The 15,564-nt window shown below is 39.4% G+C and overlaps 1 protein-coding gene across 9 annotated transcripts in view; it reads right to left on the reverse strand.

The window, feature by feature from the left end:
- The window catches only part of LOC128702897 (nuclear receptor coactivator 1), an 852,422-nt gene that overhangs the window by 219,766 nt on the left and 617,092 nt on the right, over positions 1-15,564 (reverse strand). For all 9 annotated transcript variants that reach the window (XM_070102622.1, XM_070102623.1, XM_070102624.1 and 6 more), the window contains exons 14-16: positions 14,481-14,899; positions 3,528-3,737; positions 2,436-2,633 (exon numbers count right to left, since the gene is read on the reverse strand). In XM_070102622.1, the coding sequence (XP_069958723.1) occupies positions 2,436-2,633; positions 3,528-3,737; positions 14,481-14,899 (827 nt within the window). The remainder of the gene's footprint in view (positions 1-2,435; positions 2,634-3,527; positions 3,738-14,480; positions 14,900-15,564) is intronic.

The raw sequence follows: 15,564 nt of genomic DNA on the forward strand, positions 1-15,564 counted from the left end.
AAGTAGGTCTTAGACAGGGATGTGTAATGTCACCATGGTTGTTTAATATATTTATAGATGGGGTTGTAAAGGAAGTAAATGCTAGGGTGTTAGGGAGAGGGGTGGGATTAAATTATGGGGAATCAAATTCAAAATGGGAATTGACACAGTTACTTTTTGCTGATGATACTGTGCTTATGGGAGATTCTAAAGAAAAATTGCAAAGCTTAGTGGATGAGTTTGAGAATGTGTGTAAAGGTAGAAAGTTGAAAGTGAACATAGAAAAGAGTAAGGTGATGAGGGTATCAAATGATTTAGATAAAGAAAAATTGGATATCAAATTGGGGAGGAGGAGTATGGAAGAAGTGAATGTTTTCAGATACTTGGGCGTTGACGTGTCGGCGGATGGGTTTATGAAGGATGAGGTTAATCATAGAACTGATGAGGGAAAAAAGTGAGTGGTGCGTTGAGGTATATGTGGAGTCAAAAAACGTTATCTATGGAGGCAAAGAAGGGAATGTATGAAAGTATAGTAGTACCAACACTCTTATATGGATGTGAAGCTTGGGTGGTAAATGCAGCAGCGAGGAGACGGTTGGAGGCAGTGGAGATGTCCTGTCTAAGGGCAATGTGTGGTGTAAATATTATGCAGAAAATTCGGAGTGTGGAAATTAGGAGAAGGTGCGGAGTTAATAAAAGCATTAGTCAGAGGGCAGAAGAGGGGTTGTTGAGGTGGTTTGGTCATTTAGAGAGAATGGATCAAAGTAGAATGACATGGAAAGCATATAAATCTATAGGGGAAGGAAGGAGGGGTAGGGGTCGTCCTCGAAAGGGTTGGAAAGAGGGGGTAAAGGAGGTTTTGTGGGCAAGGGGCTTGGACTTCCAGCAAGCGTGCATGAGCGTGTTAGATAGGAGTGAATGGAGACGAATGATACTTGGGACCTGACGATCTGTTGGAGTGTGAGCAGGGTAATATTTAGTGAAGGGATTCAGGGAAACTGGTTATTTTCATATAGTCGGACTTGAGTCCTGGAAATGGGAAGTACAATGCCTGCACTTTGAAGGAGGGGTTTGGGATATTGGCAGTTTGGAGGGATATGTTGTGTATCTTTATACGTATATGCTTCTAAACTGTTGTATTCTGAGCACCTCTGCAAAAGCAGTGATAATGTGTGAGTGTGGTGAAAGTGTTGAATGATGATGAAAGTATTTTCTTTTTGGGGATTTTCTTTCTTTTTTGGGTCACCCTGCCTCGGTGGGAGACGGCCGACTTGTTGAAAAAAAAAAAAAAAAATGATGTCACAGTCCAATGTGTGTCCAACTGGCCAGTCTAATAAGCAGTCATGATTGGGTTGACATTATTTATACAATTATTACAATAATGCAGTAGTCTGCATAACAGTACCTTTGATATATCTCTGAAGAGTTTCGAGAGTTTCTCTACTCTCTGGTCTGGCCATGGGTGAGGCTCATCTTGTGTGAATAAAAAATTCAAAATGGAAAGCAAGAGTAATATAAGAGGTGCCTGGAGACGTGACTAATGAACAGAGAAAATGTTATTTTAGTGCCAGGGATATCTGCACTGTTTATTTGGACCCTATTCTGAAACTGGCATCTTTTGGGTAATTGAAATCGGTAAATGGGTGGTTTTTTTTACTCAACTGATAGAACAAATGGAGTTCTAGTGAAATACCTATGAGTCTGGTTGACTGGAACAATGGAAATGGCCAAAAATAGGGCTCAAAGTGGGCAAAATTGCCAATGTGTATAAATCACCGAGACCGCTAACTTCACAAGAGCATAATTCCACAAGTTTTCCATCAAATTTTGTACTTTTGGTGTCATTACCATCGGGAAAAGATTCTCCATCATAAGTTTGTGAGCAGGGGTCTCAACAGTGAAAGGGTTAAGGAACTGGAATGTTCAAGAACATAGCATAATCACAGTTCAGAGGATCTGCCTATAATCTACCTGTTGATGCTTCAGATCACTGCATATCATCATACTTAAGCACACAGAGTCCCTGCACTGAGTAAGCCAGCCCAACCTGACAATAAGCAATCTGTACAAGTCATTATAGCCAACACAAATCCTATGTGCTAAGCAAAATGAATGACCAACCAGAGAGAACCAGGAAATAGTTATAACTGATACAAACTGGCCCACACTTGTCCAGCTAAACTCGATGCTGATGGCTGGAAAAGTATATATAAGAAGAGGTGAGATGCAATCTGCATGCTATGCAAGTGGCATGACAACCTAATTTTAGTTATTTGTGCTGGTCTCACCTAGCACCTGCTCACCACAAGGTTCAGGTAATGACTATTTAAAAAGAGACACAAAAATTTAATGGAGCATCCCAAATAACAGAGGGGTTATTAAGAAAAACAAATATGAATAAACTGAATATACAATGTGGGCCCAATGTGATCGTACAGAATAAATTATAAACATACTTGGTTATTCATAGTTGGTCGAGAGGGCACTGTTGGACTTCCAGGTGCAAACTGTTGAGTACTGGGCCTCATCATACTTGCAGGACTCATGTGCCCTCCAATATTAGTACCTCCACCTGGACCCCCAGCTGGACCAGCACTTGGAAAACGTATTCGTTGGGTGTAAGGAGGTGGGTAACTCCCATGTGACTGGACAGACTGTAACAAGAAAAAAAATAATATAGTGCTGAGAAGAATGAAAAAAATATTTTTTTGTGGAGGAACCTATCAGCAAACTTACTAATACAGTACAACAGTTTTTAACTGACTTGTTTCTTAACATCTTAACTCCTTACGGAAGTAAATTTTTTCCTATACAGTGGACCCCTGGTTAACGATATTTTTTCTCTCCAGAAGTATGTTCAGGTGCCAGTACTGACCGAATTTGTTCCCATAAGGAATATTGTGAAGTAGATTAGTCCATTTCAGACCCCCAAACATACACGTACAAACGCACTTACATAAATACACTTACATAATTGGTCGCATTCGGAGGTGATCGTTATGCGGGGGTCCACTGTATATCATTTTAAAATTATAAAATGCTCAAGTCCACTACATCTGTGATTATTTACTGGACAAACTTTACTTTTTTGTATATTATTGGGACAATGTGATTCCTGACACTAAGTAAAATTAAAGAGCATTCTAAAGTACTATAATGTTGACTAAACATAATAATTAAGTTTACTGAATCATGTCATGTTGTGGAACACTGGTGGAAACAAATTCAAGTATAATATTTTGGCTCTTAAGTATAAATAAAGATAATATTTGTAGCTTTACTCCAAGGGAAAGTGGAGAAGAATCTTTCCAACATAAGCCATGCATGCTGTAAGAGGTGACTAAAATGCTGGGAGCAAGGGGCTAGTAACTCCTTCTCCTGTATAAATTACTATATGTAGAAAGAAAAGCTTCATTTTTTTTTCTTTTAGGTCACACTGCCTTGGTGGGAGACAGCTGGTGTGTTGAAACATTACAAAAATAAATTTGTAGCTTTACATAAAATTGCTCCTGTTTGTGTATGTGTAGGTACATTACAAGATAACTCACAGGTACTGCAGTATATGGGGGTAATGATCCAGGTCCTGCAACTGATGATGAGCCCTGTGCTTCAATCTCAGACATTAGAGAGTTCTGAATTTTCTGTATCTCCATCATTTCCTGCGCTGATGATGTAGAGGATCTATGAACATCATCTAGGCTAGGTTCATGGTTCATTCCTGAATCTTCTGATAATCCACCAGGAAAATTGTTGGTCATCTGTGAAGTTAAAATATTTATTACTGCTATATTCACTTTAGGTATGAAATCTGAGTATGTATTATATTTAAAGCAAATATGTTCACAAGATCAAATGTTACCTTTGTTCCTGGCTGGCACTAAGAGTCTAATAAAAAGTGAAGGAGCAAACAATGGTAACTATCCCAAAAGCAAGAATACATATAAATTCTCCTTAACATTCTTTTAAAGTTAGTGACACAATGTTAAAGTGCTGCTCACATGTTTTGTCTTTTTTTTTCCCTTATACAAGGCAACACTGCATACTCTACCAATACCTAGGTATTACCCTTCTTTCCTATATTTGTTAAGCAAATACAGCAAATATTTCAAAACTATTTTATCAGCTACTTTCAGCATCTCAGTCTTAAGTTCATCCATGTCCCAGTGTTTTTTCACTTGTTCAACCTGCCCACTGCCACTCACTTGCTCCACACTCACCCTGCCCTATGCACAAGCTCACTACCACCCTTTCAATATCTCTATCTAACATCTCAATTCTTTCATTCTTAACTGCCAAATCCATTTACAATTTTCATTTCCTTACCATATTTTTTCTTGTAAAAATGTTTCTTTGGTAAATAAAACACAAGTGATGTTTCGTCTACCAAGAACTTTAACCCTTAAACTGTCCAAACATAGATCTATGTTCACTCACGCAGCGCTCCGAATATTTTAAAAAATAATTTTTTTTTTAAATGAAGAGCGCATTTTTATGAATATAATAGAAAAAAAAATTTTTAGGACCAGTACTTAATGAGTTATAAGCCTGCAAAGTTCTTGCTAAATGATGAGGTGTCGGCAACATGGAGCGCTGCCTCTTGCAGAAACAATAAGCATTTATCATTTTTTCCAATTCTTTTCTATTTTGTGTTTTTTCATGGCATGATAATAATGTTTTGTTGCACATCTTTTGATTTCATAGCCAATTCTTGTTGAGACACAAATGTTTGGTACTGAATTAGTAATCATACTGTCACAAACAAACATATTCACACTGACAGATGAATTTGTACACCTGGTTCAATCACATATTATTGTTTATATATATATACAAGGTATTGACAGGTCCCAGTTATGTTTCTAGAAGTCCACCACTGTATGATACTCCAAGAAGCATGGATTCATACAGAGTGCCACCCCACATTGCTGACACATGAATCATGTGTCTTTTCGCACTTGGGGTCACTGTTTAGTGTAAGCACACACAACACACTTTTTCTGAGAGTACTTCTTCTTTGGAGTAGATGGTAATGGTATCAGGCAGTGACAGTTAGGGATTATTTGGTCGGGCACTTCCTCCTCTTCTTGTGGAGTGACAGGTCACTCTGGAGTGACAGGTATAGGTGTGGTACCATACTTTTTCGCTATCTGCTTGATGACATTGAGGGTGAATTCCGCATATTGTTGTCACTTCCCTGTCTTCATTTTGTACATGTTGAAGGCACTGAACATTGCAATGTCTACAAGGTGGAAAAACACTTTTATAAACCACTTGCGACCCCTACGCACACAGTCAACAAACCCTATCATCATGTCACACTTGTCGACTCGTTGCATATTGTTCGTATAGTCGATGACAGCAGCTGGCTTGATAATAGGTTCATTATTGTACTTGCTCAGTCTGTCTGTTTGTACCATCTCATTTCTGTGGATGGTTGACAGCAATGTCACGTCCCGTTTGTCATGCCATGTTAGTGCCATGATGTCACTGGCATAAAACACTTGCACTACAATTCCTCCAGTGAACCTTGGCATGTGTTTTCTACTTCTTCTCACTGTTCCACATATATCAGTATTGTTCACATGTAGGAAATCAGCGAGCATAGGGCTTGTATACCAGGGCTTGTATGCCTGGTATCGTCAAGTGTGTTTTTCCCTGTATAGATAATGACATCCAACACAAGACCAGTCTCACAGTCACACATTACAAAGAGTTTTATATCAAAGCGATTACGTTTGTTTGCTATATATTGTTTGAATGACAATCGTCCCTTGAACAGAATCAAGGACTTGTCAACAACAATATTCTTGAATGGATAAAAGTAGGCACTGAATTTTTGCTTCACATACATAAACAATTACCTGATTTTGTATAGGAGGTCATATTGGTTTGGCGTATTCCTATCTGAGAAGTGCAACGTTCGTAGCAACGGAGTGAATCTGTTGCAGGGGAGGTGGTCACAGAAGACTGGAGTGCTGATGAAGTGGTCTGTGGACCAGCAGTGTGCTATATTGTTCTTATACATGTGTGGCATAAGCATGATTGTACCAAGGAAAAAATACATTTCAGCCACAGTTGTATCTTTCCACCTGCACAGCTGTAACGATTCTGAACATCTATGTGGTCCATTGTATACTGGTAATACATGTTGGTCTGGGTAACAATCAGATTTATTATCGGTTCATCAAAGTATAGATGAAAATAGTCATTTGTCATGGGACAGTGTGGCATGATACCACTTCCACTGGCATCAAAATTGAAAGGATGTGGCATGAATGGTATACTTTCTGTTATTTCCATTCACGATCAGATGGTGCAGGGTAGACCTGGGGCATGGGGGAGCAGGAGGGGGGACAGGAGAGGAGGCAGCACATGGTTGAGAGGGTGCCGGGTGGTCCTTTGTCTGCCCACCCACCGCGCCACAAGGCCCAGGCATCATGCCACCAACCTCCTCTTCCTCCATCCCAGCATATTCACCTTCACGATCATTATCACTTTCACTAGCTGAGGTTTTGGATCTTGACCTGCCACAATCCTTGCCACCGACTACATATGGCACACTGCCTGAACGTAGATTACGATGCCTAAAAGTACGTTTCACTGGGGAATAATGATAATCACTGTCACTTGACGAATTCTCTATGGGCATAAAATTTATTTCATCATCGTCACTTATAACACTTTCATTATCGTCGTCACCACAACGCTTGGAAAATGATAATTTCCTCTTGCGAAGTTGCCTTTGTGTAATAACACAAGCAACCCCAGAGGTACTTAGCTGAGGGTCTGGTATGGCCATACTGTCCATACTGGCCACCCCAGAGGTGATGGGCTGAGAGTCATCTGGGTTATCATCAACAGTTTCACTAATTCCTTGAACATTAGTGGCTATATCGGTGTCAAATTCACTAACCTTGCATTCTGTTACACTTTCCAAGAATAGTAGTGTTAATACGCCGAGGCGTGAGTGATTCACGGGGGTTTGCCATGATGTTAACCCAAGATGGAGCTGAAACTAACTGGTGCTACCACGCGGTACCCCAGCGTCAGTGAATTTTTTCATACTGTGCACACTTAGGGCGCAGACCCATTCTCTCGTGTCAAGGAGACTCAGGCCTATTGTGCCAAATTTGAAGGAATTAAAAATAAAATGCTGATTTACGTTCGGAGCGCTATGCGTGCAAACGTAAATCTACGTTTGGACAGTTTAAGGGTTAATGGATAAATCCAGTGGACAAAATGACTTCTCAGTAAATGCTATAAACTTCATGCCATGTTTTATTCACATTTGTGTCAGTATGTATATTTTATTATTCATATTCAAAACTGTTATCATCAGCAAAAGCTGTTGATGAAGATTTACCCAGCCTCACCTCTCCTCTCTTTTTTATGCCCCTCACCACTTTTAAGTCTTTTTTCTTATTTAATATCAACTGCCTTCCTTATATCATTTTTATATTGTAAAAACCATTCATAAACTAACTTTTCTCTATTACCATTCCTTTTAACCTCATAGTTCCACCACTCATTCCTCTTGCCTCCTGAACCTACCTTACTGTATCAACAAACCTTTGCTGCACTATTAACTCACACTATACCTCCTCAACTTCCTCCTCATCACTTTCTCTTACTCTGGCCCATCTTTTCACATGGGTTACCCACATCACTCACTAATTGTTCCCTTCTTTACTTCATTCACCATCACTTCTTTTTTCCCCACTGATACCATACTTCTAGTATTCTGCATTTCTTACTTTTACTCTCTCCTAGATGATGATCTGATACAGAAGACTATCAATTAAGATGTGACCCATTAGTACATTTTTACTACATGACGGTCTAATTTTTATTTTTTTAACACATCGGCAGTTTCCCACAGGGGCAGGATAACCGAAAAAGAAAGAAAAAGCGTTCATCATTATTCAACACTTTCACCATCATTCATACATAATCACTGTCTTTGCAGAGGCACTCAGATATCCCAAACTCCTTTAAAATCCAGGACTCAAGTCTAGCTAACTAATTTCCTGAAACCCTTCACAAAATATTACCCTGCTCACTCTCTAACAGCTAATCAGGTCCCAAAAACCATTTGTCTCCATTCACTTCTAATACGCTCATGCATGCTTCCTGGAAGTCCAAGCCTCTCACCCACGAGAACCTCCCTTACCCCCTCCCTCCAACCTGTCCTAGGACGAACCCCACCCCGCCTTCCTTTCCCTACAAATTTATACAATCTCCAAGTCATTCTACTTTGTTACATTCTCTCTAAATGACCAAACCACCTCAACAACCACTCTTCAGCCCTCTGGCTAATACTTTTAGTAACTTCACACCTCCTCCTAATTTCCATACTACTAATTCTCTGCATAATATTTACACCACACATTGCCCTTAGACACGACATCTCCACTGCCTCCAGCCTCCTCCTTGCTGCAGCATTCACAACCCATGCTTCAAACTCATATAAGAGTGTTGGTACCACTATATTCTCGTACATTCCCCTTTTTTGCCTCCATGGATAACGTTCTTTGTCTCAACAGATACCTCAACGCACCACTCACCTTTTTTTTTTCATCAATTCTATGGTTAATTTTATCCTTCATTAACCCATCTGCTGACAAGTCATCTCTCAAATATCTGAAAACATTCACTTCTTCTATACTCCCTCCCTCCAATGTGATATCCAATTTTTCTCTATCTAAATCGTTTGATACCCTCATCACCTTACTCTTATCTATGCTCACTTTCAACTTTCTACCTTTATCCACTCTCCCAAACTCATCCACTAACCTTGCAACTTATTATAATTTTGCATTATCATTCTGTATGGAGTAAATTGAGGGAAAAATACCTAAAAGACATGAGACAACTGTCAGCTTTCTAAACCATTTATTTATATAGCTAAAAGGCAGTAGAGGGCGAAAAATAATTAAATTAGTAAGTGAAGGAATGATCTTCTGGCATTACTATGATCAATGCTTTTGTTTGGTGCTGATAGGTCCATTACAGCACATGTCATTTATACATATAACCTGTTTATCACCATAGAAATCACAGGTCTTCCCAACAGATATGACAAAGTTAGCTGTTACCTGCATACTAATCAAGTCATACAGTGTGTTTATATTCTTTGCATCATCTGGACTAAAATGTGAGGATACTGTGATAATGTTAACATATAAACTGAGACTCCATAAGACATATATCCTTTGCTTCCTTCCATTTGCATAATCCGGGTTTTAATGAGATAAAACTTAACGTATTATTATTATTATAATCAAGGGGGAAGCACTAAACCCCTAGGATTATACAGCACCTGTGGGGGGGATGGAAGGTGTTCAGGTTTAATTCAGGGAATTGAAGCACAGATCCAGTTCCCTATATCAAGAGCCCCTTATCAGCATCAAGAAGCCTTCCTTGAGGGGAAAACTTAACATAATGTGACTACACTACCTAACATGGTATAAACCTTCATAACTGATACCAAAAATTTGGTCTGAAAAGACATGTGAGTAACCACTAGAGCATGTTAGAAAATATTTTGGTCCTGGAACCTTGATCAGAACTGAACTGACTAGAAAATGAAATGTCTAATGGTTACTCACATGATGCCTTTTTATACCTGTTTCTAGTAAATACCTAGGTAGTAGGTTGGTAAACAGCAACCGCCCAGGGAGGTACTACCATCCTGCCAAGTGACTGAACAACGAAAACCTGTAATTGTTTTACATGATGGTAGGATTGCTAGTGTCTTTTGTCTGTCTCATAAACATGCAAGATTTCAGGTATATCTTGCTACTTCTACTTGCTCTTAGGTCACACTACACATACATATACAAGCATATATATACACACTCCTCTGAGTATTCTTCTATTTTCTTTCTAGTTCTTCTTTTTCTTTTCTTTCAACAAACCGGCCGTATCCCACCAAGGTAGGGTGGCCCAAAAAGAAAAACCAAAGTTTCTCTTTTTAAATTTAGTATTTTGTACAGGAGAAGGGGTTACTAGCCCCTTGCTCCCGGCATTTTAGTCGCCTCCTACAACACGCATGGCTTACGGAGGAAGAATTCTGTTCCACTTCCCCATGGAGATAAGAGGAAATAAACAAGAATAAGAACTAGAAAGAAAATAGAAGAAAACCCAGATGGGTGTGTATATATATGCTTGTACATGTATGTGTAGTGTGACCTAAGTGTAAGTAGAAGTAGCAAGACGTACCTGAAATCTTGCATGTACGTCTTGCTACTTCTACTTACACTTAGGTCACACTACACATACATGTACAAGCATATATATACACACCCATCTGGGTTTTCTTCTATTTTCTTTCTAGTTCTTATTCTTGTTTATTTCCTCTTATCTCCATGGGGAAGTGGAACAGAATTCTTCCTCCGTAAGCCATGCATGTTGTAAGAGGCGACTAAAATGCTGGGAGCAAGGGGCTAGTAACCCCTTCTCCCGTATAAATTACTAAATTTAAAAGAGAAACTTTCGTTTTTCTTTTTGGGCCGCCCTGCCTTGGTGGAATATGGCCGGTGTGTTGAAAAAAAGATCTAGTACATATACACTGTGCATTAGTCTGGTTGTTACAATTTATTTTTATGATAAAAAGGTCCTGCATCTGTCTCTGACACTACCACCAGTACTTCTATATCCTCTGCTTTTTGTCATTTGCACAATCAAGGGCAAAAAAATGCAAGGAACCTGGATAGGCTTCAAGAAGTACCGTACATGTTTATAGAGGGGCAATGGATATATCGGATCATAGTCTAGTTGTAGCTACAGTTAAGAGTAAGAGGTAAATGGGACAAAAGGAAAATGGCAAAAGTAAGAGAGAGGTGAAACGTTTTAAACTAAAGGAGGAGGAAGTTAGGGTAAGATATAAGCAACTATTGGCAGAAAGATGGGCTAGTGCAATTATGGGTAGTGGGAGGTTGAAGAGGGATGGGATAGTTTAAAAAAATTCAGTATTAGAATGTGCGACAGAAGTCTGTGGCTATAGGAGGGTGGGTGCAGGAGGAAAGAGGAGTGATTGGTGGAATGATGAGGTAAAGGTTGCAATAATAGAGAAATAGGTAGCTTATGAGAGGTTTTTACACAGCAGAAGTGATATAAGAAGGGCAGAGTATATTGAGAGTAAAAGAAAGGTGAAGAGAGTGGTGAGAGAAGGCACAAGGAGAGCAAATGATTGAGTGGGAGAGGCATTGTCAAGAAATTTTGCTGAGAATAAGAACAAATTTTGGAGTGAGATAAACAAGTTAAGAAAGCCTAGGGAACGAATGGATTTGTCAGTTAAAAACAGAGGGGAGGAGTTAGTAGATGGGGAGCTGGAGGTATTGGGTAGATGACAGGAATATTCTGAGGAACTTTTAAATGTTGATGAAGAAAGGGAGACAGTAATTTCATGTACTGGCCAGGGAGGTATAACATCTTTCGGAGTGAAGAAGAGCAAGATGTGAGTGTGGGGGAGGAGCGTGAGGCATTACTTAGAATGAAAGGGGGTAAAGCAGCTGGAACTGATGGGATTATGACAAATGTTAAAAGCAGGGGCGAGATATGGTGTTGGAGTGGTTGGTATTTTTGTTTAATAAATGTATGAAACCTAGGTAGTAGGTTGGTAGACAGCAACTGCCCAGGGAGGTACTACCGTCCTGCCAAGTGAGTGTAAAACGAAAGCCTGTAATTGTTTTACATGATGGTAGGATTGCTGGTGTCCTTTTTTCTGTCTCATGAACATGCAAGATTTCAGGCACATCTTGCTACATTTACTTACACTTAGGTCACACTATGCATACATGTACAAGCATATATATACACACCCCTCTGAGTTTTCTTCTATTTTCTTTCTAGTTCTCATTCTTGTTTATTTCCTCTTGCCTCCATGGGAAAGTGGAGCAGAATTCTTCCTCCGTAAGCCATGCGTGTTGTAAGAGGCGACGAAAATGCCGGGAGCAAGGGGCTAGTAACCCCTTCTCCTGTATATATTACTAAATGTAAAAGGAGAAACTTTCATTTTTCCTTTTGAGCCACCCCGCCTCGGTGGGATACGGCCGGTGTGTTGAAAGAAAGAAAAAAAGATCTCCATGGGGAAGTGGAACAGAATTCTTCCTCCGTAAGCCATGCGTGTTGTAAGAGTCGACTAAAATGCCGGGAGCAAGGGGCTAGTAATCTCTTCTCCTACCATCCGACTTACGACCTGCTCGACTTACGACCACTCACTTACGACAGTGTTTTTTATGCCAAATTTCTGGGAAATAAACAACTATTTGTGTTGTACACAGTGTTTATCCTAAACCATACAGTAAAAAATACAGTACTAACAGCATAAAAAGTAAAGTAAAACATGAAATACCAAAATAAAACAATAAAATAAAGTCATTACAAAAATGCTTTGTTGATATTCAGTAGTAAAGTTCGACTTACGACCATTTCGACTTACGACAGGTTTCTTGAAACTGTACTCGGTCGTAAGTCGGATGGTAGGTGTATTACTAAATGTAAAAGGAGAAACTTTCGTTTTTCCTTTTGGGCCACCCCGCCTCGGTGGGATATGGTCAGTGTGTTGAAAGAATGAAGAAATGTATGAAAGAGGGGAAGGTACCTAGGGATTAGCAGAGTGCGTGTATAATTCCTTTATATGACGGGAAGGGGGGCAAAAGAGACTAAGAATTATAGGGGAATAAGTTATGAGTATACCAGGTAAAGTGTAGAGTTATTATTGAAAGAATTAAGAGATAAGACAGAGAGCAGGATTGCAGATGAGTAAGTAGGCTTTAGAATGGGTAAGGAATCTGTAGCTCAGGTGTTTACATTGAAGCATATATTACAACAGTATTTAGATAAATATAGGGAAGTTTTCATTGCATTTATGGATTTAGAAAAGGTATATGATCGAGTGGATAGGGGAGAAATGTGGCAGATGTTGCAAATGTATGGAACAGGTAGTTACTAAATAATGTAAAGAGTTTTTATGAGGATAGTGAAGCTCAGGTTAGGGTGTGTAGGAGAGACTGAGATTACTTCCCAGTAAAAGTGGGTCTTAGACAGGGATGTGTAATGTCTCCACGGTTGTTTAACACATTTATAGATGAGGTTGTATAAGAAGCAAATACTAGGGTGTGGGGAAGAGAGGTGGGATTAAATTATGGGGAATCAAATATAAAATGGGAATCAGCAGATACTTTTTGCTTATGATACTGTGCTTCTGGGGAATTCTAAAGAAAAGTTGCAAAGGTCAGTGGACGAGTTTGGGAAGGTGTGTAAAGGTAGAAAGTTGACAGTGAGCATAGATAAGAGTAAGGTGATGGGGGGTATCAAACGATTTAGATAAAGAAAAATTGGATATCACATTGGAGGGACGGAGTATGGAAGAAGTGAATGCTTTCAGATATTTGGGAGATGACTTGTCAGGAGATGGTTTTATGAGGGATGAGGTTATCCATAGAACTGATGAAGAAAAAAGGTGAGTGGTGCATTGAGGTATCTGTTGAGACAAAGAACTTTATCCATGGAGGCAAAGAAGGGAATGTACGAGAGTATAGTGGTACCAACACTCTTATATGAGTGTGAAGCATGGGTTCTAAATACTGCAGAGGGGAGGCAGCTGGAGGCAGTGGAGATGTCATGTCTATGGGCAATGTGTGGTGTAAATATTATGCAGAGAATTCATAGCGAGAAAATTATTAGGTGTGGAATTACTAAAAGTACTAGACAGAGGGCTGAAGAGGGGCTGATGAGGTGGTTTGGTCATTTAGAGAGAATAGGACAATGTAGATGACTGGGAGAGCATATAAATCTGTAGGGAAAGGAAGGCAGGGTAGGGGTTGTCCCCGATAAGGTTGGAGGGAGGTGGTAAAGGAGGTTTTGTGGGCAAGGGGCTTGGACTTCCAGTGTGTATGAGCATATTAGATAGAAGTGAATGGAGATGAATGGTTTTTGGGACCTGACAAGCTATTGGAATGTAAGCAGGGTAATATTTTGTGAAGGGATTCAGGGAAACAGGTTAGCTGGACTCAAAACACCAGACCAACACGATAGCCACTAGGCCAGCTAGCTTCAGTAAGATTCATCCACCTGTGGTTTTGTTTGCAATCGTGTCATTACGATTTCGTGAGTCATGTTGATGGCTTTGAGGGGACTTGAGCTAGAGTTCATCACGGCCATAGTAGCAGGAGATTCGTCTGTAAAAACTTGCATTTGTGGTCACCTTCCTATGGTGTAGAAATATACTTAGTTGGATGAATCTTATTGAAGCTAGCTGGCCCAGTGGCTAACGTGTCGGTCTGGAGTTCTGAGACTCTCTGATCGCGGGTTCTAAGCCCACCCATGGTATGGTTTGTTTGCAATTGTGTCATTATGATTTCATGAGACACATGACCTAACTCCTTCACTCCTACCCAGTCAAATTCTTTCAACTTTTTTATTTCATTTCACTTAGGATTACTGAATCCAGTTTCCTTGCATTCATAACAGTAGTAAAATACTGTAATTGTACATACCTCTAATATATCATTAATAACACTCTCTCGTAGAAAATCATCGTTGTGGTTTTGTAGGACTGACGGAAAGGAAGTGGTGATGGAAGGCAATGATCCATCTGGAAAACTACTGCTTACAGGATCCAGGACATTAAGACCCATTGAGGACTTAAATGATGGCAGTGTATTTGTGGTTGTAGTCGACATGGATGAAGCCAAAACTGACACTCCACTAACACTAACTACAGTACCACGTCCACCAAGAGTTGTAGACACAGTTCCAGAGCCACTAATATTTATATTGTTCACTCCTATGCCACTTTGAGAAGATAAGGAAGGTTGAGATGTCATATGACCTTGCGCACCGACACCACCCTGACCTCCCATTATTGATGTTGGAGTCGGTGTACGCAGCTGGGGGTTCATACCCATATTAGAACCTGAAAAAAATATAAAATACAGTATCTGATTTATTTATAGATTACTTATAATAATAAATCAATGTGAAAAATCTCAAATGGATAGAATAGTTATCAAAAAGAGAACTACTGGGAAAGGTTTAAGGTTTACATAACTCTGTGAAGTGCAATAGTTCAATTCTTTGGTTACTCTTACATGTAACACTTTGTGTTCTAAGATATTCTCAAATTTCATCACCCCTTTATTAATTAACCAACACTATGGAGCCTCAATATTCATACATCTCTATATTTGTACAACTCGATAGTCACCCAACTTTTTTGAGAAAAATTTTACTTGGTATTCAGACGTTGCCCTGATATTTGACCTAAACAAAACACTCTTATCTGGACAAAGTCTGATGAAAACAAAGCATCACTTGCTCAGTCTCTTGTCAGCTTTCATTCGTTAAGCATCGTTTGTACAAGCTCGGTGAAACTTTTCAGTATTTCATTGTTTTTCTGTTGTGTTTTTAAAGTATTTTAATTAAAAATAAGCAATCATGGCCTCAAAAAAAGAGTAGTGATCCAAACAAGCTTAAAAGGAAAGCAGTGAGAACAACAATTAAAGTAAAAAAAGAAATCACTGCAAAGTGGAAGAGTGGAACACCTGTGCGGGACCAGACCACTCAATATGCTATGGTAAA

The sequence above is a fragment of the Cherax quadricarinatus genome, chromosome 82, assembly GCF_038502225.1.
Source record: "Cherax quadricarinatus isolate ZL_2023a chromosome 82, ASM3850222v1, whole genome shotgun sequence".
Taxonomy (NCBI): domain Eukaryota; kingdom Metazoa; phylum Arthropoda; class Malacostraca; order Decapoda; family Parastacidae; genus Cherax; species Cherax quadricarinatus.